This window comes from Phoca vitulina, unplaced genomic scaffold (genome assembly GCF_004348235.1).
Source record: "Phoca vitulina isolate PV1807 unplaced genomic scaffold, GSC_HSeal_1.0 scaffold1, whole genome shotgun sequence".
Lineage (NCBI taxonomy): Eukaryota > Metazoa > Chordata > Mammalia > Carnivora > Phocidae > Phoca > Phoca vitulina.
Window position 1 is genome coordinate 7,054,012 of NW_022589704.1, and position 27,990 is coordinate 7,082,001.

The following is a 27,990-nucleotide window of genomic DNA, read 5'->3' on the forward strand; positions in this document are numbered from 1 at the left end:
AGCAGAACAAACTTTATTTCTGTGAAGAAGACTCACACTTCGGCATTTAGCATAACTAAAGGGCTAACTCTGGAGCATGGCTCATTGCGCTGTGAACTACCCCGTTTCCCAGCCGTCTTCTCACTCATCCCCGGCCTCCTGGTCTTTCTTCCCTTCCTCGGGGTCTCCTGAGTCTTTCAGATTTTGGCGAGCAAACTCCTCGAAAACCAAATTTTCATTCTGAAAACTAAAACAGAACAAAGAACATTTTGATCATGGCACGCCCTTGGAAGCTCGCAGTGAAATCTCAAGCGAAGTAAGACCCTTGGTCTTCCCTTTGCAACGGGGGAACCGATCAAGATTTTCCTACAGGATGGAGCCTGGGACCAAGCCGTTCTCCTCCCAGCTTTTCATGTAAAGTCTCTTTAACAAACACAAGGAAGAGAAACTGAAGGAACCCACAGGGCAGACACACATACCCAGGATACCCGAGGGTGTGTGTGTGCGCATGTGCGAGCGGGTTGTGTGCAAAAAGACCCCAAAGGGGGTTTGTGCCTGAGGAGGAAGTCACAGAACACAGGGAAGCTCAGGGCAGTGGCTCACCTTTCCTTTGCTGTAAGCATGGAATAAAGGAGAGAGAGAGAGAATTATCAGCATAAATTCTTTTTTTTTTTCTTTTGAGAGATGGAGAGAACACACACGTGAGCAGGGGGAGGGGCAGAGGGAGAGAGAGAATCTCAAGCCGACTCCACGCCCAGCACAGAGCCCAACGTGGGGCCCGATCTCACGACCCTGAGATCGTGACCCGAGCTGAAATCAAGAGTCAGAGACTTCACCGACTGAGCCACCCAGGCGCCCCTATCAGCATAAATTCCGTGGATAGCTGCACTTGGAAAATTTCTTCCTTATTTTGGGGACTTTACAGTTGGAAGGAAAAGGAACCTAGATACGCGCATTTCACAACAACTGCGTGCCTCCCTCCCTCTTGGCCTTTTCCAGCTGCCAGAGCCTTTCTCTCTGCACATCTGAACCCTGGTCTCCCTTACAGAACAGCTCGCCCTCACCTCCTCAACCAGAACAAACCATACCTTCACCTCTGGGATGCTTTCTCTTTCAAAGTGTTTCTCCCTTTGTGTCCTCTGGATTCTATCTAGAGCCGAGTCCCAGGTGCAGTTATGACCCCGCCTCCGGGCCCATCTCACACGTGCAGGCCCGGCTCGCAAGGGGCGAGTCCCGGGACTGGACATCTAACCGGCACCTCCCGTGGCTGGGGGGTGCACTCAAGCTGGGGAACCACTCCCGGGCCCCCCAGGGGTTGGTTTCTCTGTTAACATGTTGATCATTTTGTTGTTGTTGGGTTATATTTTCAGATATGTTTTGCAGCCTCTGATTAACTGCTATTCATTTGAGTGGTTCTTTGTTGTTCGTTCGTTCCTTCAGTTTTCTGTCCACCTAGTAAAGTCCCGTAACCCTCAGGGATGAGCCAGCAAGAGCCAAGTGAACAGCTCCAGAGGGTTTTTCGGGAGCACCACAGTGATGGAGACCCACAGCTCTTGTCTCTCGGGCACTAGTAGGGAAGTGTCCGCGTGGGCTGCTAACCACAGACCAACGGAGAGGCCCCCGGGGCAGGAACCATCCTGGGCTCCCACGTGCTAGCCTAATTACACTACCTGGGACCATCAGCCTGAAAGAGAATCAAATCAACACCTGCATTCCATGGTGGATGCTCTTGACAGGGGATAATAAAAACTTGGTAGCATTTCTGTAGTGTCTATTAGGTATAAATTACTTGGCCCCAGGCTCTGGCAGAGCTTCTTAGCTACAACTTAGCGCTGTTTCTGCTTAGTCTACCTGTCTAGACTCAGAGCCGGGAACCAGGCAGGTAAGGTGTGAGCAGTCCTGTGCATGAAAGTCCTGTGACTCAAATCTCGGGAAGTCAGAATTTAGAGGCCCCGGGGTGATCTGTCCTTTCTCCCTGAAATCTCACAGGACAAAAGATCACCGTTTAGTCTTGACCTTGTGGTATGTTCAGTGGAAGGGCCAGAATGACTGGAACATGAGAATGTCATACCCAGAAAAGAAAGAGCCCCACTTCCCCCAACTTAAGGCAAAAAGTCTGTTCACGGCTCCAGAGAACAATCTGCCATAAACGATGGCATCGCCTCAGGTCATAGTTTTAAAATATTCTTTTAAATGTCCTTGAAAGGGACCAGAATGCATCTCAATCTCAGAGTTAAAAAATAGTATCTGAATGATACCAGCAGGTACGAATAAGAAAAATGTGGCCAGACTACTTTTTCCCCAAAGTACATTGACTATTTAAATCCAGAACACTTGGAAAAATACTTGGAGACAAAATATTTTTGATACAAACCCAAAATGAATAGGGGGGCTCATCCTAGTGTTTAAAGGTCATTTCATGATCAAGATACAAAAAGCTATAAAATGTAAGAAAAATAAATCTTGTTTGTTTATACCACTTTTTTTCAGCTCAGGTCCTGGTCTCGGGGTCGTGAGATCGAGCCCCGCATGGGGCTCCACTCATGAGGAGTCTGCTTGTCCCTCTCCTTCCGTTTCTCCTCTCTCTCTCTCAAGTAAGTAAATAACAATCTTTAAAGATACATATTTAAAAGCCATATCGAGCTCTAATTCATATACCATACAATTTTCCTAGTGACAGGCACAGTCCAGTGGTTCTTACTATATTCACAGAGCTATACAACCATGACTCCATTTACTGCAGACATCCATACGAGAGCCAATGGGTTTGCAATTCAAAGGAGCCAAGGCGTCAGGAACCTGGCCTGACCCCTTTATCTAGTATTTTCTGTACTCTCATCACAATAGCCACCGCCCAAAATACTCATCTTGTGAATGCCTGTTAATGTTTCCAAATGAAATGCAAAAGCCTCAGCCTCTCAAATGTATTTTGCACCTAAATTTTCTTTAAATCTCAATCCAGTTCTATTCCCACCAGAGCTTCGGCTTGTAAGTCATCCCTGATAAAACCCAACAGGAGAGTCCGTGTCCAAGGGCAGGGATGCTCTATTGTCCACATGCTAACTGAAGGTGGACAAGCCGTGGCTCGTGGCTCGTGGCTCGTGGCTCGTGGCTGAGGAGATGAACACTCCTCTGTGGGCTGGCCCCAGGGCACCGTGAGGATGACAAGCAATCACCTGGCAATGCCCCCCGGGGCCATGGTCAGGAATGACCAGCAATGAATAAATAAGAAATCTGCAAGTAGTAAATGACTGGAGAAAGCCAAGACAACGCGTGACTGACCTGGGTCCTCGGGCTGGGGGTGCATGAGGCGGAAAGGTACCTCAGTGGCCACTTCACTGGAAAAAAGAGAATACAAATGGATGAGAAGACACACAGGATTGTAAAGCACACAGAACAGAGTGGTGGCTGAAGAGATTCCAAGCTGGAAGAGGATTCAGTGAGATTCAAAACAAAACAAACCAGAAATCAGGAAGTGGTCAAGGAGGAATTTTAAATGTATTCCCCGGAATGCGGTCCAGAAACTTCACTTAGGCATGGCAGAGACAGCTAGGTTTTGTAAGTTCATTCCCCTTCCTTCTGGTTATTAGTTCCAGTGATGTGCTATGGTGGGTAGAGACGTGAAATCCCGCAGAAAGGATAGTTTTGGGGGAAAAAAAAAAACTTGCCAAAATGTACACGACCTTTTATGTGTTTATTCTATGTCAAGAGTCACATAGTCGCTTGTTAGAGAGCAGAAGAGAAATGAGCAGCGCCCGCCACACCAAATTCCAGAAACTGAAGGGCTTCGGGGTGGCTTGGAATTTATACAAAAAGAAGGAAGGAAAGGGGTCAGGATGGAGAACAGAAGGCAAATCTGGACCAAGGAAGAATGGAAAGGAAGGAGTGAAAGAGCAAGGGTCTCTCCTTGCTTCACCCAGGACCCACCGCCTCCTACCCCGACGTTACGGCTTTGGTCAAAGCACATCTGTGTATAAGGCGACTCCGGTCAGATCCCAGCGCAGATGGGGTCTGGGTTCCACGTGAGGGATGGAGACAGTAAGAGCCAGGATGAACGAGTCTGCAAGGTCAGCGCCTGCCTCGGACGTGGCTTCAGGCCTGCCACTTTGGGCATGGTTTGAAAAAGGTAGCTGTTACTGTTCACAACGGCCAAACGGTGGAAACAACCCAAATGTGCACCAGCTGCTGGATGGAGGACCCAAATGTGGTCTGTCCACACCGTGGAATATTACTCAGCCATAAAAAGAAATGAAGTATTGACACCTGCTACGACACGGATGAACCTCAGAAACATGATGCTCAGTGAAAGCAGCAGTCACCCAAGGACAGATGCTGCCTGATTCCTTTTATGAAATAGCCGGAAGAGGGAAATCCATGGAGATAGAAAGATCAGTGGTGGCCAGGGGCGAGGAAAAGGGGGGAATGTCAGAGACCACTTAATAGGTATGGCTATGGTTTCCTTTTGTGGTGGTAAAAATACGACGGAGCCAGAGAGCGCTGGCCATTGCACAATATTTTAAACATCCTGATGCCACTGCATTGTACATTTTAAAATGGTTCAGATGGTAAGCTTCATGTTACATACACACAGACACAAAGACACAAAGGAGCATGCCAGCTTTCTGAGCGTGCGTTTGTGTGCGTGTGCGTGCGTGTGTGTGTGTGTGTGTGTGTGTGCGTCCTTGCCCAGGGGAGGCTCAGCTATGGTCTCGAGGAAACAGCCCCAGCCTCACACCAATTAGGCAACATTCGTACGATGCCTCTGGTAGGCAGTGGGCCTCACTTCATAACACCTCTGAGCAGAACTGCCAGCAAACCAGATTTCACCATTACTATCTTGAACCCCAGATTGGTTCCCCGTGATATCCCGAGAATCAAGCAGGGAAGGAAGGGGAACAGGCTTACCTGGAGGTGAGCTCTCCCAGAAAGCTAGGAAAAAAAGCAAACAGGGCTGGTGAGTGTCCCAGTGATACCACAACCTTATTTCCCATTATTCAGAGGTGGACATGTCCCAGGCACGCTCCGCACTCACAACTTACGGGATCTTTGCAATCCCGTAACATTCAACTCGACTCTTCCTCTCTACTTGTGATGTCATCTCTTTCTCAAGTGGATTAGCTAAAAAGAGGAATCACTTAGGTCCAAGCCCTGATGTTCAAGAATAGACCACAGAGGTCTTTGTGGAATACGCTGCTATTCACTTATCTTGACTACTAAAAGAAACTCTACCGTTTTAGATCCTCTCGGAGAAAGTCAAAGGTAATGCTACGCACTTTGAAAAACACTACAACTACAAACATGGGGGTAACACAGTTTGTAAAATCAACCCATGCTCTACTTTGTTGTCCCAGCCGAAACTGGGGGAACTCATTATCGACTTAGAATCACAGAATATATGCTTGGACTTGCCCTTGATGGCTCGTCAAGGTAAAAGGCCAGAAACTTTGGCAATGGGATTTGAAAGGAAAGTGAGAATTCAAGTTCTTTCCCTCCTAAGATGCAAAAATGGAGATCTACCGAGAATTCGTTTGGCAGCTGCCCTTCTTTCCTGAAGTGTGATGTAGCACTGAACAGATTTTTCTTTTTGGCGTATCAACCTCCACCGTGTGAGCGTAAGCGCGCACACTTCCACCAAGTAGCACTAATGTATTTCGTAGTTCGCTCCTTCTAATTTTTCCCACGTGATGTCAGATCAAACAGAATCGACGACGACAAGACAAATAGAATCTCTCCAAAACTCTACTTGGTCATCCATAGAATTTGTCGATCTTTCTTCCTTGCTGGCTCCCAATCATTCAGGAAAGGAAGAATTCAGATGGGGAGAGGCCAAGACAGAGCCCACAGCATTGGCTCTTGGACACTCACCCTGACACCGTGAGCTTCACTTTGATTTGGTAAGACACCAGGATGCCCAAGACAGTCCGGTCTATGCCCTCCTTTATTCTGCTCAAACAGAAAGGAAAAGCGGAAAATTACAGAGGAACAGCAGAAAGCAAAGACTGGATGAACAAAAACCCCTCACCTCCAGACAAGCCTATTATAATGGGAGCATCTTCTTAAGGAACTGGTGAATTCAACCAAGCTGTCAAAGTCCTAGAACTTTCCATAGTCAAGGGAGGGGATTCCTTTCCTGCATTGTAGCTTGGCATTTCCTCCCCCCCCCCCCCCCCCCCACCCCCCCGCCCTGGAAGTTCAAAGGGCAGAGTGTGTTTCCTGGTTCTTCCTACTCTGTCTCCAGTGTGGTTCATCCACCTGCTTATCAGCCAGAAACACCCCCCTCCTCATCCTCCTTGGCTCCTCCCTCTGCCCCACCTGCCATCCCTGGCCAACCACGGAGTCCTCCGTAGGCTTTTCCTGCCTCTATTATCTCAGTGACTTACCTCCCACAGGCCCAGCCCCTTCCCTGAGCTCTCAGCCACTCTGCAGCCAGAGGGCTCTCCCAGGGTCAAGCCTCAGCATGGCCTGGCAGTCAATCTGTGAGCTGGCCTTTCCCTGCCTTTGCCACCTCACGCCCTGCTATGCCCCAGTGTCTCCCATGCACCAGCCTTACCACACACCAGCCTGGAATGCCCTCCTTCTCTGCTAAGACCTCAAGTTGAAGTTGACCCTCCTTTGTGAAGCCTTCCTGGCCATCTGCCATCGGCATGGGTCTCCCTCCTTTGTGCTCTGGCCCCCAGCTCCCAGCATCGTGTTGAGGTGAATGAACACAGTGTGTGAGGCCATCGCCCATGCCCCCAAAGAGAGCGCCGTCTAACTTTCCCCCAGAGGAACTCCATTCCAGGTTCTACTAACAGGTGCTGAGCTCCTACTGTCTGCCAGGCACCGTGCTGGGCATCATAACACATTGTTATTTCATATGCCATCCGTTGCAGGGACATTGAGTATTTCAGGATGCCCAGTCACAGGAGTTAAGGTCTGAAAAATATCATGACAGCCTAGCTACAACAATGTGAATGACAATAGACAACATGGCCAAGAAAGCTGAAGGCTTGAGGCAGAAAGCAGGGCACGATTGTGTTGAGAGGTCTGAGAAGGGTCTGAGAGTACAGGGCAGGTTCTAGGCCCAAAGACCCCAGCCCAGGGATCCCTTTCATGGGAGGCACGTTGGACATTACTCCCAGGGCCATGATGCCCTTCAAATACTCCATCAGCTCCTTGGTGCCTGGAGCTGCTTGTGGAGGGCAAATGCCTTTATCTGGAATCCTGGAATGTGGTCACACAGTTGAGAGAGGCTGATACCAAAGGGGACAAAAAGGGGTGCAAGCCTGAGACCCCTCCATCCCCCCGTTGCTAGGACTGACTGTCCGACTTGTACTGAATGGAGTCAAACAGCTGGGGGAGAGAATGTGCTTCAGCTCATGCCTGAGAATACCCTGCAAGCCTCCCCTCCGCCATCTTTCTTGAATGGGAGAGTCTCTCTGCACCCCCCCCAATTGCTCTCTCTCTCTCTCTCTCTCTCTGTCTCTCACACACACACACACACACACACACACACACACACACACATGGAGATTGGCTAATCCAGGTTCTGCTGTGGTTGTCACTTTCCAGGGCCCTGGAAGGCAGCCCTGAAGCTGGGGGTGAGGGAGGGACTCGGGGTTACGAGTGGCCTTTGCTCGGTCATTAATTGACCAGGTGACCTTAGTCAAGCCTCTCCTTCTGGCTGAACTTCAATTTCCTCATTCATAAAATGAGTATAAATTCGCCTTCCTCACAAAAGTGTGGAAGACTTACATGGTTGTGAAATAGTCCACAAACCATGCAGCATTTCTATAAACGTGGCATGCCACTGCTGCTGTCGCGATGGCCACACCCTGGAATAAACTGATCTCGTGTCAGCGTGCCTGCCAGTCACTCTGCCAGACCTTCACCAGAGAGCCTTAGAATCGAACATACCAACTTGGACCCTTCTCCTCAGAAAATCCTTTGACTCCCATGATGCCGCTTCCTGCCAAATGTTTGCTGACCCCACTCTTGTCTCGGAGCCCATGGGCTACTGAGCCAAGGGGTCATGGAGATCAAGCAGGAGAGCCTCTCCCCGATGGCATCCCCTTGCAGGTGGCCTACTGGGGCCACGGAGGGAGCCCCAGTGCATCACACGGGGGATGGCAGGGAGTGGGCCTCAAGATCTCCCCCACTCAGGGCTCGCCAACCAACATGCTCTGGGAATGGAAGCCTTGAAGGATGGCTGGACATGGCAGTGGATAGTTGACCTGGAAGGCTCCCTCCAGTTTGTGCTAGATCCGCTGGCGAAATTCAGCCAGCCAATGGTTCTTTGAGTTGGGGTCAGCAGAGCAGTGCTTAGCTTCATTGAAATTTAATTAACACCTGTAGCTATCAGGACCTCCTGTTCTTTACCTTCCCTGGTGGAAATGAATAAATGACCATTCCACCATGCATGAGGCCACCTGCATTACTCAGTTTATTTATTTTTATTTTTATTTTTTAAGTAGGCTCCACGCCCCATGGGGGCTCAAACTCATGACCCCGAGATCAAGAGTCACACGATCTACCAACTGGGCCAGCTCGGCGCCCTGGCATTACTCAGTTTCTGTGCTTAGGGCACTACACTAGCTAATGATATTTTTAGAAGGTAACGGCTGACATTTCTGGAGCGCTCACTGTGTACCCAGCACCACATTTTACACGGACCGTCTCCCGTAATCCTTATAAACCTCTCCACGAGAACAGACAGCACCCCCACTGTACAGATGGGAAAACTGAGGTTCTTAGGCAGCCTGAGTCATTTGCCCAGGGTAGCCCAGACTCTAAGCAGTGGAGCTGGGGTTTGGCAGGAGGCTGCCTCCAGAGCCCACTGCTGTAACCACAATGTCACACCAGGGGAGGGAGTGTGGGCCCCGCTCGGGCCACCGAGTCAGCACTCTGCGCCTGGAGTGACAGCCATCAGGCTCCACGTGAGCCTGTGAGCCCAGGGGGTGAGACAAGAAGCGGGGCAGACCAGTACCACCTCTGCACTGAGTCTTGGCGGCTTGTCTCCTGAGCTACAAGGACTCACATGGTGGTGGAGGCAAGGTTCGTGTCCTCGTGCTTGATCTTCCCATCCAGGGCGATGCCCCGTCTTTCACGGTTGTTGGCCAACAAGGGCACCAGCGTGAGCGTCGTGGTCAGAGTGCTGTTTGGTGGCACTTTCTCTCTGTAGGAAGAAACGCAGAGGAGATATTTGACTAACTATTCTTAGGGCCATAAAGCCACCATCGGTCCCACGAGACCCTATCTGCCATCAAGCATTTTCCAAGATCCAAGGTCCCTGTGACTCACGGGGAAGATAGTTCAGGTTATCTGTGCACTCGCCTTACAAGAAATATTGGTGACATCTCAAAACAGGCTGGCAGCAAGTCCCTCATCCTCCTGTGAGTCACTGAATTTCTAGAGTATTCTGTGGGGCTAACACAAGGGTCAGGCCCACAGCAGTCTCCTCCTGAGACTTCGTGACCACACCATGGGCTGCAGGCCATCTGGCCAGTGCCAGCAAGAAGCCTCGGCTGGAAGTCGCCTGTCACCGAGAGCTGTCGCTATCAGGAGGATCGGGCTGTTGAGGAGGGTGTGGTGGGGCCCTCTGGACTGGTGCAGACCGGACTGGTTTGGTTCAAGGCACACGTGCTCTGTCTCTCCCGGTTCTTCCCTGTCACCGGGTCAGGTGGTGGGTGTCTCAGCCTCTGACAGACACAGGGAACCCGTGCCAAACAGTGGGTCTGCAGGTCAGGGATTGGGCTGGGGGCAGAGCAGTGAGGGTTTCTCCAGGTCTGGAGCATCCCGGGCTCGTGCTCCACCACATCTGCAGCCCACCCAGCCAGCTGCCTGTGTCAGCACTCCTGGTGCACGGAGTGGCCCTAAAAACACTGCCCAGGAGTCAGCCCCAGGGGCCTGGGAGCCCCGGGGTCCAGGGATAATGACTAAGGCTCTGCAGCCTTCGGAGTGGCTTCTGGCCTGAGACCTGTGAGCACGATCTAGCTCAGCTTTCAGGCTCCCCGCCTCCCACCCTTGGGGGGATCCTACAACGGTCGCCAGTGTCCTGGGAATCATTTGGTCCAAAATGCACTGAATTGCTGAAAAGAAGTCCAGATAATGGGCTATCTGAGGGGAAAACTCAGCCAGGGACCATTTTCTCCTTTCATCTTTGAGCATATGCCAAAAGGTGAGCCAGGGAAGCCCCGGGACCCGAGGACGTGTGAGGATGCACCTGCAGGGGAGAACAGACCCCCCCACCAGCAGCACGAAGGGAGCACCCGATGAGCTACGGCTCTTTCCTGCCTCCCTCCCCTCTGGACCTATATTTAAACATGGGGCCAGATCTGCTTTGAGTAATAGTTTATTCCAAAATTGTCTTTTAAAGTTTACGTCATGTTCTCTTGCTGAATCAGTTTGTGTTTCCTCACCGGCCCCCTTCCTGTAGCTCTGGTAATATTTTTTGCATACAATGGTGCTGAGACACATCAGAGAGGCAAAGAGGAAAAGACCTGCCCGAGCGACCCTCTCTGGGGGAGGCATCACCCCAGTAACCCATGTGTGAATGAAGAGCATGGAGCAGGACCGGACAGGTCTCCGGCTCCCCCATCACAGGGTACGCCTCTGCTTTCAGTTCTAATGAAGGGAGAGAAACGCTCCATGGCGCCGGGCTCAGAACTCACAGACCACTGGTATCTGGCTGTCCTTGGTGCCACATTTTCAAATTGAGCTGAAGATCAAAAGACAAAGAACCCTCGCCTGGGCAGACAGATCATGGGCTTGTCTGCACCGGGGGCAGAAATCATATCAGATTCCTCTGGACTTATTCCAAGGAGCAACAGAAAGTTTCAGCTGTTCCCACTGTGACATTTCAATCTTTATTTCTCTCCTTTCCATCATTCCTTGTGAGTGAGATCTCCGGGAACTCTTAGGAAGGAGAACAGAACTGAGATGCTAACTTTCCTTGCAGCCCTTAAAGTGAGAAAAGGGGAAGGAAGGGAAGCATCCTACTTCCCTCTTCAGGACGAACAAAAGGGGAACTTGACAAGGAAGCCTGAGCCACCCAGGAAATAGAAACCCAAGCAGCTACTCACTGTGTTTCCTCCTGGGCCACCGGCTTGATGTAATAGTCACTCGAGTAGAGAACCACGTTGGCCACTTGTTCCACTGCAAAGGGAGGACAGGGGTGGGTGATTCAACGTGGAGTCCCCCACCCATGTGCATGGCGCCTGCCGGGGATGCAGTGGGTCTTCCCTCTCTAATGCTGATGGAGGGTCCTTCTCAGGCTTGGCTTTAAGGCTGGGGTTTCTGAGTTCTGTCCTTAGGCCACTCCTGTTCACCAATAACCTGCTCTGTGGAAGCTTGCCCCCATGAGCCAGCCTCCCTAAAACTGCACCTCCCAGGAGACCCCTACCCGCTGAACCCACGCCATACCTACCCTTGGGTATCCTTCCAAGTGTGCCGGAACTCACCATTTGTGCTTTGTCCAAACCCGCCGCCCCTTCCAACACTGTCTTATTTAATGAGCACCTCCTTCCAGTTGTCCAAGCTAGAAACCTTCTCCCGGCATCATACTCCTGACTCGTGCATGTGGGTAGGAAGGTGGGCTCTGGAGCCAGACTCCTTGGGCTCAAACCCCGGCTTAGCTGTCAGCCGTGGGGTGAGTCATTTAACTCCTCTATGCCTCAATTTCCCCATCAGCAAAATGGGGGTGACAATTGCATCTAACTTCCACGGTTGTTGTGATGATCAAAAAAAAATTTTTTTAATCTCTGTTCAAATCAAATTTGAGAAGTAAGAGAAACAATTTGTGTGAAGCACTCAGCACAGTGCCCAGCCTATAGAAAACTACTCACATCTTGCTTCAGGAAGCTCAACAGCTTCTTTCAAAAATGAATGGCCTTGATGTGAGAACTCATAAAACTTTGAGAAATAATTTAAAATCAAAGTATCAAATGATACTTTCTCAATCCTGCTACTTTGTGGACTACGGTATTGCACACTACACTCAACATGCTAAATAATACCAGGTCCTACGAAGAGCAAATGCAGATGAACTACACCAACATAAGACAAAGCCATAAGCATGCACATCAGCGTCAGGAAAATGTATAATAATTCTTTAGTGTGCATGCCGCAAAATTCCTGAATCTTATCTATGATGCACACACACGAGGGGAGAGGAAAGTGGTGTGTAACGTAAGTGACCAGCCATCCTGATCTGCCTGGAAGTAGCCCATTTTAGCACTGAAAATCCTGGTCAAGAGGCACCCAGCTGGCTCAGGCGGAAGAGCATGCAACTCTTGATCTTGGGGTCATGAGCTCAAGCCCCATGTCAGGGGCAGAGATTACTTAAAGAAATAAAACTTAAAAAGAAAAAGAAAAAGAAAAAGAAAATCCTGGTCAAGCCAGGACTGTTGGTCACCATAACACACTATGAGTCTGACTTTGTCTTAGTCATTGAATGTTGTTTGAGTTAGTGGTGAACTTAGAGGTCACCCTCCCTGGTCATTCTGTTGTGTCTTTTTTATGTGGCCCCTAGAAGACCATGCTATCCGACCATCCCCTGTACTTCGACGCCCTCCGAGCTGAAGAAAGGGGTAGAACAGCAGGCAGGCTGGCTTGGTCATCACATTGTGGTAACTCAACAGCAGACACAATAGGGCTTTACCATTTACAAAAGCACTTCCAGGCTCCAATCCTTGGAGCCTCACAAAACCCAGGAAGGTAGACCAGGAACCAGTGCCAGGTCTTCAGAGAGGACGCACAAGGCGCAAGCCCACAAATTAGGCCCACTGTCCTCAATCCAGTGCTTTTCCCACTATGCTATGCTACCTCTGTCCAGAAAACTTAATTCTGATCCAAGAAAGAAAACTCCTCCCGTGGCTTCTCCCCGGGATCTGGCAAGGGGCTCCTCCAGGAAGGCACGGCATGGAATGTTGGAGGATTGCCTGTCAGGGATGTTGTTTTAGGACAAAAGACAGCCCTAAGCTGGACACAAGGTGGCATGAGGCGATTCTTGAGGGTCTTTCCTCCTTTAAGTTCCTGCTATCCATGACAACAGAGATAAAACAGGCAGTTCCAAAGACCCAGGAGGGCCTTATCTGCCAAGAGAAGAGACCCTGGGGAAATATGACCAGATGGAGAAATTCTAGAAGACTCTGCCTTCCCGTTTTGAGAAGAAGTTCCTACCTAATGCTTTAATCTTCTTCACTGTCTTCTCTGTGTTATTGGTCACGGTAATGGTCACCAAAATGGGCTCCCCGTGGAAATAGATCTGAAAAAGTTAGCAGGGCAGTCAGAAAAGAGGAACAGAGCGTGGTGGTATGTTTAATCTCATGGCTTTCTAGGTTTATCTCCGTCCTTTAACCAGAATCAAAGTGGCTGAATTCCCACACTTTCAAGGAAGATAAAGGGATAGCAACAGGGTTCCGTTAGCCAGGGTCCCGAATGCGGTCTGCCTCGTCTCTGGTGCCCTGAGGACAGTGTGACCAGGGTGGAGTGGAGCAAAGCTGCTCACACCTGGAACGCCCAGTCCTGAGGGTCATGGCAGCGCTGGCCAAGGGGGGTCCCCAGTGGAATCAGAAGGCCATTTGGGGCAGAATGAGGGCAGTGAAGGGGAATCAGTGGAGAGCCCAGGGGCAGGGTTCTCCTCAGCAGTGATCCCCACGTGATCCAGGCCCGGGGGGCACACCCTTGCACACGTGTGCATGCACGGGCACGCATATACACACAGTATGCTGAGCCTTTGCTAACACGTTTGCATGACTCTCGGTGACCAGAGGGACCGAGACGGCCTCAGCCGGTGGTTCTTCACCCTCCTTCACCACAACATCCCTAAGAGATGCCATTCACATGTGACTTGGCCACCCCTTCACCGTTACGTGGAAACTTACATTTTCCAGGGAAGTAAACAATTTGCAAAATCACACCCATTGGAGCTAGTAAATGAGACCCATGGGGCCAGGGGGGCAAAAACGGCCTGGTCAGGGGCACACGGAAGCCACCACCCTTCCCCCTAGTTGGTCTAGGACTGGCAAGGCAGTGGATGTGGCCAGTGTGACCCGATCCTGAGGGTCACCTTTACTAGCTCCAAATTATGAGAAAAAGCCAATTGTTCACAAAACATTGGTGCCTTAACTACGCCTGGACACAAGATGACTTGCAACACACCCGCAGCGGACTGGGCCCCAGGGCCTGCTCCCATGCGGGACACAGCGCCTGTCCGAGGCTCACCTCTTTGTTGAGGGAGACAGCCAGGTGCAAGGGCTTGTCGGACATGAAGAACTGCCAGGCGGTGTCAGCTCGGGGCTGGGGACCCATCTTCGCTGGCGCGTGTTGTACTTTCCGGATCAGTAAACGCACGGAGCTCCTGCGGGTGACAAGAGCAGAGAGTTCTGGGCTTATGGCCGGGCCTCCTTGGAAGGCGTCCAGGCCTCTCTCCCCGTCCTCATGCTGCGATGCTTCAGGAATACTCCCAAGGGGTGACGGGTGAAACAGAGGAGGGAGGAACTCCATGTTGGGGTGCAGGAGGGCCCCAAGGACCTGTGTTCTGGTCCCTCCTCTGAGGTTTCCCCAGCTGGGTGGTGTGGGCTCGAGGTCACTGTCACCCTCGGCTCTCAGGGCACAGCCCGGGGTGGGCAGGGGCTGAGTGTGCCTCGTGTGACGTTCTTCCACACTCTCAGCAAACGTGACTTACTGCAATTGCTATTCATTACAGCAGACCTCCACGAGTGCGTGTGTTAGGTGTGAGGAAAGAGCGTTGAGGTCACGATAGAAAACCATGTCCAGGTATAAGAAGAAAAGTGAGCACCAGGGCCTGGGGGGTGCGGGAGGGCGGGGGTCACTGCCTGAAGGGCAGAGAGCCTCTGTTTGGGGTGATGACATGTTGTGGGTGTAGACAGTCTGGGGCACAGAGAGCGGACAGAGCTGTAACTATGGTCCCACGACACGGTGGATGGACTTAATGTCTCTGAAGTGCACACTCAGAAATGGTTAAAACGGTAGGACTCCATGCGGTGCATATTTTATCACGATAGAGGAATTACCGAGAAGAAGAAAACTAAAGAGAGAGGGAATCCAGGGGCTGCTAGAGGCTTATGTGAACCTTGAGGTTGTTAGCTCCTTCACCATTTTCCTTTTATCCCCCCAAAGGACGAGCCACCGACCCTGCCCCGTGTGTGGACGTCCTGACTGCCTGGGCCGGGCGGGCCCCATCTCCCTGGCCGTGCAGCCCTGTGGGGGGAGCTCAAGTGAGGGGCGGCTTCCCACCCCAGCTCCTTGCCCCCCACCCCAGGCGCCGCCCCTCGTCCCGCAGCTGCACTCTTACTTCCTGGGCACTTTGTCCGCTTTCTCCTCTGCGCTGTCTCTGGCAAATGCTTTGACCTCAAAGTCGACCCCGCAGCACTGCAGGGGGCAAGAGAAGAGACAAGGGTTCAGCCACACCTCCCTTCCCGGCAGCTGGGATGGGGTCACACGTCCCACCGGGATGTTAGGTGGCCCCTGGTCTTTTTGCCTTTGCCATGTCCTTTTGAGGGCTACCCCACGAAGGCTGGATTTGCCGCGTGCGGAAAGCACGTAGGGAAAGGATGAGGTCAGGACGAGGAGCGCGCTGTGGGCCCAAGCTCCCAGGGAGATCACGTAGGGTGTCCAGCCCTCCCCCCCATTTAGCTGTCCCTCCAGCTGTGACTCCGCATGCCTGGCACTGAGGTCACAGCACCCACAGCAGGGGCTAGACGCAGGTGCTCACGGGGCTGGCGGGGGTCCATGACTGCCCACACCGGCCACCAACCCTGGAGGGCTGGTCGGCCGAACCCAGACGTGGCGCGGCTGGAACGGGGCGGGTCCCGGCGCCGGCGGCTCTTCCAACTTTGGCAAAGAAGCCGGAAATGGAATTGGGGGCAAAGTCTTCTGATTTTGAAACTGACTCAATAGCAGTACGTTGTGTGGGCAGAACAGCCGCATCTGCCCCGCGGGGCCCCTCCCCAGCCTGCTCATCTCTGCATGTCGCTGCGCTCACCAACCGCCCCGACGGAAGAAGTGCAACCAGCTAAAGGACATGATCGGTTGTGCTGACGGTGGCGTATGAGCCACAGCCTCGTTGGTTCTACAGCCGGGGAATCGTGACAATCCTGAGATCTAGTTCAACAATAAAGCAGCACGGGGGGCGCCTGGGCGGCCCCCCCTGGCGCACACTCAGCCCCTGTGCTTCTCTCCCCCCTTGGGAGCTCATGCCTGGTCCCCCGCCCCTCTCAGGCCAGCGGCCAGGGTGCCCTTGGGGACCTACTGCCCAGAGCCCACCAGTGGCTCCCCGCTCACTGAAAAAGGTCTTCGGGGCCGCACCTCCCCACACCCCTGACCTGTTCTCGCCATTTCGCCCTGCTCGTCCCTTCCCCGCGCGCCAGGCAGCGTGTCCCCGCTCTCTGGAAGCCTCTCCCCTGGGATAGCGGCGCTTCTCCTTTACCCTCCTGGGGAGGCCTTCTTGTAAAACATCCTGAACAACCACCCCACCAGACTCTCGCTAGCCTCTTGTTCTCCAGAGCGCCTAACCGTCCTTGAACGGGCCCCGTAGACACTGGTTATTTCGTTTCTGACTGATTCTCCCCAGTCGCCTGGGGAGCCCACGAGGGGCGGGACTGACTACTGTTCCATCCACAGGCTCTGGCCCGGCTAACAGCTGCTGAAGACAAGTGACAGACTCGTTACAACGTCTCTCTGCTTTTGTGCATGTCTGCAATTGTCCACAACAAAAGGCTCTTTTAAAAAGTCATTTGGGGGCGCCTGGGTGGCTCAGTCGTTAAGCGTCTGCCTTCGGCTCAAGTCATGATCCCAGGGTCCTGGGATCGAGCCCCGCATCGGGCTCCCTGCTCCGCGGGAAGCCTGCTTCTCCCTCTCCCACTCCCCCTGCTGTGTTCCCGCTCTCGCTGTCTCACTCTCTGTCACATAAATAAATAAAATCTTAAAAAACAGTCATTTGAAGGAATGACTGGAGCCATGGCCTTTCTTTCGGAACTAACCTTCCCTGTGTCTTGCGGAGCCGGCTGCAGCATCACCGAACAGGGTAAGTAATCCGGAAACTGTGAGAAGAAACAAATCATTCCACTCAGAGGCAGTTCTCTCACGCGTCATAGGCACTCGATGTACAAAACTGGGAAAGGAAGGATGAGGAGCACAAAATGACAACAAAAAAAACCCCACAAAACCCCGTGTTCACCCCTATTGCCAATACCCGGAATAACATCAGGAATACGAACTTCCGAGTGTCCCGGGGGCTCCCTCACACACTAATACGGACGTCCACGTGTGTGTGCCACAGGAATGAGACCCAGTGACGCACGTGTCCTGTTGTCTGCTCTGCTCCCATCCCTGCCCGAACCCTCCTCAGAATGCCTTATGCCTGTTTTTCTACGCCGAGTTCCGCCATTCTTCGGGCTTCGTTAACCCCACATTTAATTTAGCCAGCCCCCTCTGTTGGCTGGCCCTTCATTCAATGGTGCTTTGCTCTTTTTTGCCATGAGAAACCATATGCTGCCATAAACCTTCTTCAGCCACCTCGGCACAGTTTTATCCAATTAAGTCCACAGGCCACGCCGCTAGAAAGGGAACGTAGGTCAAAATCACATTTTTAAGGTTTTTGGCAGGTTAGCTCTCCAAGGTGATGTCACTTCAAACTCCCAGGACCAGATCATGAGAACACGCAGGACCACAAAACTGTCTTCTTAAGTGATTGAAAAAAAAAAAAGTTGTGAAATACACACAACGTAAGACTTAGGTTTTCAGCGTACCGATCAGTGGCATGAAGTGCATCCACATTGTCCTGCAATAATCCCCACCATCCATCCCCAGACGGTTTTCACCCACCCGCACTGAAGCTCCGTCCCCAGTCAACGCTAACTCCCCGAACACCATTCTAGGCTCCGCGTCTCTGACTCTGGCTGCTCGGGGTCTCCCAGGTCACTGGCATCAGACCCGTGTGTCCTTGTGTGTCTGGCTCCTGTCACTCAGTCTAATGTTGTTCGGGGTTCGTTCGTGTTGCAGCATATGTCAGAATTCCCTTCCCTTTTAAGGCTGACCCGTTAAAACTTTGGAGAAATTTATAATCTTAAGACACATGAGCACGCTGGGAAAGAGGGAGGGGAGGGCAGCTTCCCCCAGGCCGAGTTCACGCCCGAGTCTTTTGGAGGCACCACGGGTAGCCAGGACTCCCCGGGCGAGATGTGGGGCCGTTTATCTAGTGACCCACGGCCCAGCAGTCAAGGAGAGGGACGACTTCTGACTTCAGTACGATCCCCTGTCCGGCAGGGAGCTCTTTCGTGTTGAGAGCTCGTCCGGGCCAACCGGGGGGCACCTCTTTCTTTTTATAGCTGAGTGAGTGAGGGAATAACATGCCCGTATAATTAGGTGGTCGGATGAAGGGAAATATTTAAACCGTAGGTTGAAGTGGTGCCTTCAAAGGCTGAGAGGCTATTTTCAAGGGCTTAAAAAAAGACAATCACAGCCCGTGCAATCTAGAATTTCCTCCAAGGATGCAATTTGAAGGCCCACAAATGTGAAGTCATTGCTCCGTCCCCTCTCCTTCACTCCTGGTCACACTGCAAGGTGCTGTGGACAGGGACCTGGAGGGGGAGAGGAGTCACCCACCGTGAGCCGGAAGGGGTACGTGTTGTTCCCCAGCTTCTTCATCAGGCTCTCCTGCAGTTTCGTGGGGGCACTGGTGGCCTCCACGGGCGGGAACACCTGGGCCTGAGAGAAGTACAGGTCCCTGCGGAAGCTCAGGCCGATCACATCGATGTCCTCCTGGCCGTAGCGGAAGGCGCAAGTCAGAGATACATACACTGGAAGGGAGACAGAGGAGGTCAGGCTTGTCCCATCGGCATGACGCCCCCGCCTGGCCACGTGCGCACGGGCAACCGTGGACCCTGCCTGCCCCTCCCCAGCAGCGCTCACCCACCAGCCTCTGGAGGGGACGGGGTTTGAGAACCACGCCACCCAGCCAGCCTACACCCTTCTGGAGATCCAGCACCTTCCCTGGGGCTTGTGTTGATTACTCTAAAGACCTATGTGAGTCAGAAGATGGGGAGGCACCTTCCATGAACCACTATTTTGCCTACAGACTCCCTTGTGTCCTCCATCCCACCACCCCCTTCTCTCGATCCACCCGCTTGGGGACCTCGGGAGGCTTTTAACAGAGAGTGAAGGTGATTAGCAGAGGGAAACAGCGTTAGGGAGCAAGACAGATTGGGGATCGGCCAGAGCAGCGGGACAGGCGCTCGTGGACCAAGAGGAGAGAAGCAACCAAATCCCAGAAGCGCTTTTTTCACCTTGCTCAGAAACTTATCAAGCATTCTCTAAGTCAACACCTCTGAAAATTCAATTTAATTAAACAGACATAATCCATGCCTCCAGTGGACCGAAAGGATTATATGAAACTATAGGTTTTGAGGGTGGACTGTGTACAAGTCTTTAATGGGGTAAATAAAAGCACACAACATGCATTCTTCTTGAACAGAAAGCATGTCAGAAGTGGTCCCCCCCAAGTCCCTAGAAGTCATTAGTTGGTGGATTTTGTCTATGTCTTCACCACGAAGCTCAGAAGAGCCACTGATCCCTTGCCTGCCCCTCATCCAGTGTTTGTGAGAGCAAGGTGCCCAGAGATGACCTGGCGTTATGCCTCCCTCACTGGACACTGCTTGCCCTCAGAGCAGGTGCCCGTCTCTGGCCAAGGGTGTGGGCTTTCAGGCTCAAACCAGGCTCCTCCAGGTGCCGCAGAGAAGCATGGCGCCCAGGAGAAAGTCAGAGACGATAGAAGAGCCATGCCCCCTCAGTGCTGACGGCCCCACATCTGATGTGCTCCCATGGGCACACCCAGGGGTGGGAATAATTCCTTGGGGTTGCCAGTAGCAACCACTCAAAAGAGCATAGTTAGAATGGAATTGAGTCAGTGACATTATCATAAGGATAACTCAGGTCTGTCCTAATTTAGTTTACACAACTGTTATTAGCACCAAACTATTTGCCCCACACATCACAGCTGCCAGAGATCGGCAAGGATGCTGTGCTTTAGAACCACCACAGTCAGCATTAAAAAAAAAAGTAGTATCCAGCAGGCTCGATTTCCCCCTTTTGGGATAAACCCACCAAGGAGCCCTCTTGAGTTTTGCCCCTGGCACAGCTGGTGGAGCCCATGGACCTACCCTCCACGCTCCATCCACCGTTTACTTATCCTGCCGCCCTGGCCAAGCGGCTCCCCTGGGTCTTTACCTTCATCTGAGAAATGGGGACAGTGAGCTCTGATGGGAACAGGACAGTGTCCTGAAGATTATACGAGGGAGCGTGGGTGACAGGGCCTGGAGGTGATGGGTGTGAGAGAGAGCACCTGCTGTTTCCCGGCTCCTCCTCCCCAGAGATCAGACCAGACCTGTTCCTGGGAGGACGAGAAGCCCGGCTCACCTTTCTTTTCCTTCACAAGCTCGGGATCTACCAACACGACACCATCTAAACCAAAAGGGAGACAACAATGAGGGCAGAGAAGATGAAAGAGACCAGACGGGGCGCCTGGGTGGCTCAGTCGTTAAGTGTCTGCCTTCGGCTCAGGTCATGATCCCAGGGTCCTGGGATTGAGCCCCGCATCAGGCTCCCTGCTCCGCGGGAAGCCTGCTTCTCCCTCTCCCACTCCCCCTGCTTGTGTTCTCTCTCTTGCTATCTCTCTCTGTCAAATAAATAAATAAAATCTTAAAAAAAAAAAAAAAAAAAGATGAAAGAGACCAGAGGTCTTCTTTATATATTTATCTGTAGTTTTTGTTTTGTTTTTCAAGGAGTTTCCATACCCAGCGTGGAGCCCGAAGCAGGGCTTGAACTCACAACCCCAAGATCAAGACCTGAGCTGAGATCAAGAGTCAAGACTCTTAACCAACTGAGCCACCCAGGTACCCCTCTCTGCAGTTTTTAATTGCACAAGGAATCCATGTTCATTATAGGAAAATTAGAAGGGGAAGTTAAGCAAAGAATAAACAAAGTCGCCCAAATATCCACCACTCAGAGATACCCATTGTCAAGATACTGGTGCAGAATTTTTTTACTACATGTATATACACTTATATGGATGTTTTTACTAAAAAAATGAGATCCCACAATACAGACTGTTCAGTTAACTGCTTTTCTCATACAACTATAAATTGCAAACATCTATTCTTACACAAACACACATACTCACCATTTTAATGGCCACACATGGCTCCATTGAATGGACATACCATAAGTTATTTAATTAACCCCCCCGTTAGGGCATTTATTTCCAATTTCCCCCATTATCATGAATATTGTGATGAACATCCTTACAGATACATTTTTGTATCCATCAACAGTAGAACTGGATTTGGATTTCAATGACATAGTGCCAAATGACCTTCCAGAAAGCATTCTGCTCAGGGACATTCTCATCCTCAAGTGCCTAGGAATGCCAGGTTTTTTACACTCTCTCTTTTTAAAAATAGCTATTTTAGTTGAAATAATTATCGATTCACGGGAAGTTGCAAAGATAGCACAGAGAAGTCCCTCTGTATCTTTCATTCAGTTTCTCCTGGTGGTTACATCTTAGATAATTGTAGTACAATATCGAAACCAGGAAGCTGATATGGGGTACAGTGTCTGTACAGTTCTAAGTCATTTTATCTCATGTGGAGGTCGACAGTTCCCTCACCAAAGAGCTATCTCTCGGGTCATCCCCTCCCCCCACCATCTGTCCTTAGCGTGCCCCCCCCAACTACTGATAAGTTTACCATTTCTATAATATACCATTTCTATAATTTCGTCATCCCTAGATTGTTATCTAAGTGAAGTCATACAGCCTTTTGAGATTGGCTCTTCCCACTCAGCATAAGACTCTTGAGATCCATACACTATTGTATCAGTGGCTCGTTCTTTTTTACTGCCGAGTAGAATTTCATGGTATGGATGTGCCACAGCTTGTTTCAACTGGTTCACCTATTGAGAGACATTCTGGTTCCTTCCAGTTTGGAGCGATCACAGATAAAGCTGTCATAAACAATCGCGAATGGGTTTTTGTGTAGATGTGAGTTTCATTTCTCTGGGATGAGTGCCAGGGAATGCAATTGCTGGGTCAGATGGTAAGTATATGTTTAATTTTTAAAGAAACCGCCAAACGATTTTCCAGAGTAGGTGTTCCATTTTACATTCCTGCCAGCAATGTATGAGTGATTTGTTTTCTCAACATCCTCACCATCTTTTGGTATTGTCACTATTTTAATTTTAGCCATTCTGACAGGTGTATAATGATATTTCAATCCAATGTGGTTTAATTTGCATTTCCCTAATGGATAATGATGTTGACCATTTTTCCATGGGCTTCTTTGCCATCCATATATCTTCTTCGATTAACTGCTTTTCATGTTTTTTGTACATTTTCTAACTGGATTTTGTCTTTCTTACTGCTGAGTTTCTTTATATAGTCTAGAAATGAGTCCTTTGTCTCCCCCATGCTCTGAAATGGTTTCCAATCAGCCGGTGGCTACCTCGCTGATGTTTTAATTTGCATTTTTTGATTAGATTACCAGCAGAGATGATTTGAAGATATACAAAAGTAGCAGTTGTCTAATGGCTTTAAGGAAAACCAGCATTAAAATTAAAATCTCACTCCAAACTCAACTTACCCACAGGCTCTACTTGTTCAACATGGTCTATATAGTCTCTCTTCCCCAGATAGATGGTCACCTGTAGGAAGAACAGATGCGGATTCTAAGTGGCCAAAGAACACTAGCACATGCAGGTTAAAAATCAGCAACAACCAAAAAAGCCCCCCAAGGCCCCCCAAACGTGGCAACAATTGACACATTTTGATTAGTCTTGAGAAGACTTGCTGCCTGGCTCTGCAGTTTGCCCAGCACCTCCTCTCTCCCCGCTTGGCTGTGGGCAGGGACTATGGATTACAGGCAAGTTGTGCTCTCTCTTCAGCCCCATAAATCTGCTCCAAGGAAGACTTCCCACCCCTCTGGATGGTCCCTGTTCTCCCACCTTTTCCCACCAAGCCCAGGTCTGACATTAACCAGGTGACCTTGTTGAATTCACTGATGATACTTTAGTGGAAAGTTAGACTTATGTAAATGAGGCTCCTCCTGACATTTAATCTGTGAATGAAAGGTTTCCCCTCCTCATTAGAAGAATTTCTGAACTGAGCCAAGAAGCAGGAGTCCCAGAATCCCTGAAATCCTACCAGGTGAGCTGCTAGACAGGTACGCCAGAACCCATGCTCTGAGCAAGAGGGGCGGGGGAGTTGGGGGGCAATGATTGCTGTTTCGGTCCTCTTCCTGTCTGTTCCGTGCCCTTGGCAGTGAGGGTCTCTGCCAACCCCCTTTGTGGAAGGGCATGGATCGTGTTCCCCATCACTCACCGCTCTAAGCCACAGGACAGTGAGTGCCTTGATGGTAGGAATTCTTTCATCTCTTGGCCATCAAGTTTCTACCACAGTACCTGGACACGACAGGATTCTAATCTACATTTGCTAAGGGCACCAATGAGTGAGTGTGTACATCTACCTAGCCCCCTTCTTCCTTAAGCCTCTTAAATTCGTATTCTGATGTCCATGAACTCCCAGAATCATTTCTGTTGGCATTCAACCATCTCCTATTTCCACTCCCTCATCTCAGATATCCTGGAGCGAATCCCTATAGCTTCACAGTTATTTGATGTTGAAGCACCCAAAGGACTACATAGTCAGGTGGCTGGGAAGGAGGTAGGTGTTGGATGGTGTGAGGATGTTTTCTGGACAAAACAAAACAAAACAAAACCAAAAACAGTGTATACAAAGCCCAGAATCAAGAGAATGCTTCTGGAACCAATGGCTTCATCTGCAGGTGAATGGCCACCAAATGGGGATGCAGGCTGATGCCAGAAAGGGTCTTACAGGACCCAATCTTAAAGACTCTAAGAAGATGTTAAAGCATTTTTTTAAGGTTTTATTTATTTATGAGAGAGAGAGAGAGAGAGAGAGCGCACGTAGGGGAGGGGCAGAGGGAGAGGGAGAAGCAGGCTCCCGGCTGAGCAGGCAGCCTGACGAGGGACTCCATCCCAGGACCCTGAGATCATGATTTGAGCTGAAGGCAGATGCTTAACCGACTGAGTCACCCAGGTGTCCCCAATGTTGAAGTATTTTAAGCAGGATGAAAGACCTGCAGCTGAACAGCATTTGGAGTGTTTATCGTGTCTCAGGCGCCAAGCTCAGCACTGTCTACATTATTTCACTGGATCCCCATAACTACTCTGTGAGATAGGAATTAGCCCCATTTTATGGAGGATACAACGTTGGCAGCAAAGTGGAGAATGAATGGATGAGGGGAAAGCCAGTTAGGCATCTGATTGAGGTTGGCAATAGGGAAGACTGAAGGTAGGTGGAGAGAGTGTGTTTTCTTCTTTTTCAAGCTTTAGCTGTGGAGGAAGAGGAAATGGAAAGGCAATAGGGTCAAGGGGAGTTTGTTGGTTGTTTTCTTTAAGATGCATGAGGTCTGTACTTGTTTTTACGCTCAGGCAAAGTACTGGTAGGGAGGGAGAGGCTGATGGTGGAGGACGCTAGTGAGGAGGTGGACCCTGAGGCCCAGGTGTAAATAGCATGAACCTCAGATGGGAGCAAAGGCATGTTCTCTGCTACAGTTGGAAGGGGAGGGGAGGAAAGGGGCAGAGCAGGAAGAGTAATGGCACTGAACACTGTGGGACTGTAGCCTACCTGCTGCTTGCTCAACCAACAAACCGAGCACCCTTCTTCCTGGATACAAGTTGCCAATTATGTTCAGGGTTCACCATCCCCCATGGGGTCCCGCGCTAAGAGAGGCCAGCCCCAGAGGATGGTTCTTGATTGGCCTGATCCAATTATGATCATCCAATTCCTTTTGGCTCAGGGCTGGTTTAGGGCGGGCATGTGACCCAGTTTTGACCAATGAGATATGAGAGAAGTCTGCTGGAGGGCTGCTGGGAAAATATTTTCCCACTCTTTAGAAGAGATACCAGGAAGTAAGAGCCTCTTCCTTCTTCAGGAAGGAAGTGAGGGTGAGACACCTGGAGCTAGAGTAGCCATCTTGCCACCAGCTAGAGGATGAAGATCACAGCAGAGGGCAGAGGGCAGAGAATCACAGAGAAATGGGCCCAGGGCTCCTGGTGCACCATGCCTGGAGCCATACAGAGCTTGCAATTGGAATAGTCTTAATATGTGAGACATTAATGGATGGATTCTCCCCCCCATATACAGCAATTCTAAATTTCTTGGTTCAAAGGTTTTCTATAGGTATGAGGGGGGGAAAAAAGTGGGAAAATGACGTGGCCCGGCAGGAGTGGTTTCTCTCTTCTTCTGCCAGAAGTCAAGACAAAGTGTGCTGAGAAGACACAAAGTTGGGAGAGAGTTTGGGGAATGAATTGTTGAGGGGGTCCCCAAATTATCACCCCAAAATGGAGTTCCTCAGCTGGGAGTAGAAAGGACAGAGAGTGCCCGGTACAGATCTGTTTTTCTTGTGTTGCACTATGAGGATCAGAGAGTTTCCTTTGGGCCCAATATAGGCTTAACATTTGAGAAACCCTAGAGAAAAAATCCAAAGTTCAGGTTTACAAAGCACAGAAAATAGAGCTCTGAGAAGTCCCTTGATTACCTGCTTTCAGAACCGCGTGTGCTGGGTAAGCGTCTAATTGCACTGATGATGATTCTCTGGGTCCTGCACCTTGACTCAGTGTCAGAAACAGTCCCCAGGGCTAAGCTGCTGGAGTAAAGAGCGACCGAATCCCACTGTATGAAGAGCCTTTGAAAGCAAAATTCTCAACCACTTCTATGGGAATGTCTCAGAAGTGAACCAGAAGAACGATCTAGATCCACCCTGCCAGCACAGTAGCAACAAAGTACAGGTGGCTTCAGGACACTTGAAATATGGCCATTCCAAACTGACACGTGCTATAAATGGAGAATACGCACCAGACTTCAAAGACTTAGCAAATGAACGTAAAATATCATCAATAACTTTTATATCATTTGCATGTTGAAATGATAGTTTTTTGCATATATTGGGTTAAATAAAATACATGATAAAATGAATTCCACCTGTTGCTTCTTTTTTAATGTGGCAGCTACACGCTTTAAAATAACATTTGCAGCTTGAGTTGGGCGGCGCAGAGCTAGATTGTCGGCCCCTAAGAAGCCAATGAATGGGAGCAAGAAGACCCTGTCCATGGAGGCTTTGGGGGGACCTTCCGTCAGGCCTCCCACGCCAGAAGTTCATGGGCACATCTAGACCGTCTACTGAGCCCCCGCTGGAGCCAATGGGGCATCATCTCTGCCGATACACAAGCGGCCCAGATACTGGTAGCCATGTTCCCTTACCCAGCGGCCCTGAGCCAAGTGCGGATTGAAGGCATGGCGGCTGGGGTAGGCGCACGGAAGACAGAGCTGCCCTAGTCCAGCACTGGGGCTTTCCCCAGGCAGGCAGCAAGAAGACAAAGGGCCCCGCGAGTTAGTATCGACAAAGCAGTGCTTGAAATGGTTAAGTCATTGGTTCAAGGCCAGCTAGGAAAACAAGTAAAATTGGAAGTGAGAGGGTGGGGACTGAGAGATGAGGAGAAAATTAAGGGTCTCAGGGCTAAGTTCTTTAAGAGACTGAAAAGAAGTTGTATGTGTGCAATTCATTCGATTACGTCTCATTCATCATTCATCGCAAATAGCGACGGAACACAGACACAGAGCTTCCCTCAGCCTCTCAGGATTTTAGTGTTGATCGTGTCTTTTTTTTTTTTTTTTTTAAAGATTTTATTTATTTATTTGAGAGAGAGAGAATGAGAGACAGAGAGCATGAGAGGGAGGAGGGTCAGAGGGAGAAGCAGACTCCCCGCTGAGCAGGGAGCCCGATGCGGGACTCGATCCCGGGACTCCAGGACCATGACCTGAGCCGAAGGCAGTCGCCCAACCAACTGAGCCACCCAGGCGCCCCGATCGTGTCTTTTTTTTTTAAGTAATCTCTACACCCAACGCGGGGCTTGAACTCATGAGATCAGCAGTTGCATGCTCTGCCAGGTGCCCCATGTCTATTCTCAAAAAAGCTCCTTTAAAAAACATTTTTTTTCCCCTCAAGCCACTCACTTCTGTACCACTTACTGACTTGTCCCGGGAGATCTTCTTGAAGATCACATGGTTGGGTGCAGACTTGCTGCTCTTGGCGTTGGCGGCCATGGTTCGTGTCCCTGGCAGCTGGCTTCTCCCACCTCGGGGTGCGCGTCAGGTCAGCGGGCTGTGGAAAGGGAAAACGAGGCTGCATGTGCAGCCAGGCACATTCCGGGTATAAAACCTACCCGTGAGATCCTGCGTGCCCAGTAGACATCTGCTTGTATCTGCTTAAATATCGATGTTCGATGAAATAAGGCCTCTCTGTCTAGCGTTTATGACACCTTGGGGGGCTTTTTTTTAGAACGTGTGTTTTCTTTTTCTCGATAAGCCTCAAATATTTCTTAGTAAACCTCAGCTGGAAGGTTTGACTTCCTGACTAGCCTTCGCCAGGTCGGATTTAAAATTCTATCACGATGATGTCCCATGGTAATTAGAATAGGAAAGGTTCCCGAAAACCACAACATAACCACTTCGCAAATATCGTTTTCAAGATATGTTAAATCCCCAGGAGTCCTGTCCTGTTCTCCCACCGCTCCCCAGCTTGACACACAGTGGAAGGCCCGTCTTAGCTGTCTGGACCTCAGCGCACCCTGAGTCTCGTTAACAAGCAAAGTCCGTGAAACCACACGGAAAAGGGGAAACTATGGCAGACTGACCACAGGAAAACACCCATGGTCGTGCCCCTTGCTCTCCCTGTGCCCGCCCCAGGTCTGAGAAGCCTTGGGCCGGGGGCGGTCATGTACCTTGTGCAGCCAGCCTGATGAGCCCGGGAGGTGAGGAGAGGGGCTCTGTCCCTCCGGGGTGAGCGGCCGGCCCCTGCTCTGTGTAACCAGATGACCTGCCAAGGCCCCTGGCTTGACGTGTGTGGGGGAATTTGTAGGGGACCTGGAGAGGGGGCC

General features: G+C 50.6%; 1 protein-coding gene across 1 annotated transcript; it reads right to left on the reverse strand.

Moving 5' to 3' along the window:
• Positions 1-4: 4 nt before the first annotated feature.
• SAG (S-antigen visual arrestin) lies at positions 5-27,990 on the reverse strand. Its single transcript, XM_032409049.1, has 16 exons — positions 27,835-27,990; positions 27,083-27,215; positions 22,614-22,674; positions 20,395-20,439; positions 18,586-18,779; positions 16,962-17,021; positions 15,275-15,351; positions 14,182-14,317; positions 13,138-13,222; positions 11,040-11,112; positions 8,996-9,133; positions 5,845-5,922; positions 4,885-4,908; positions 3,262-3,317; positions 583-592; positions 5-226 (listed from the first exon to the last, which is right to left on the reverse strand). Exons 2-16 carry the CDS (start codon positions 27,155-27,157, stop codon positions 121-123), a joined length of 1,218 nt encoding a protein of 405 aa, XP_032264940.1. The 5' UTR covers positions 27,158-27,215; positions 27,835-27,990; the 3' UTR covers positions 5-120.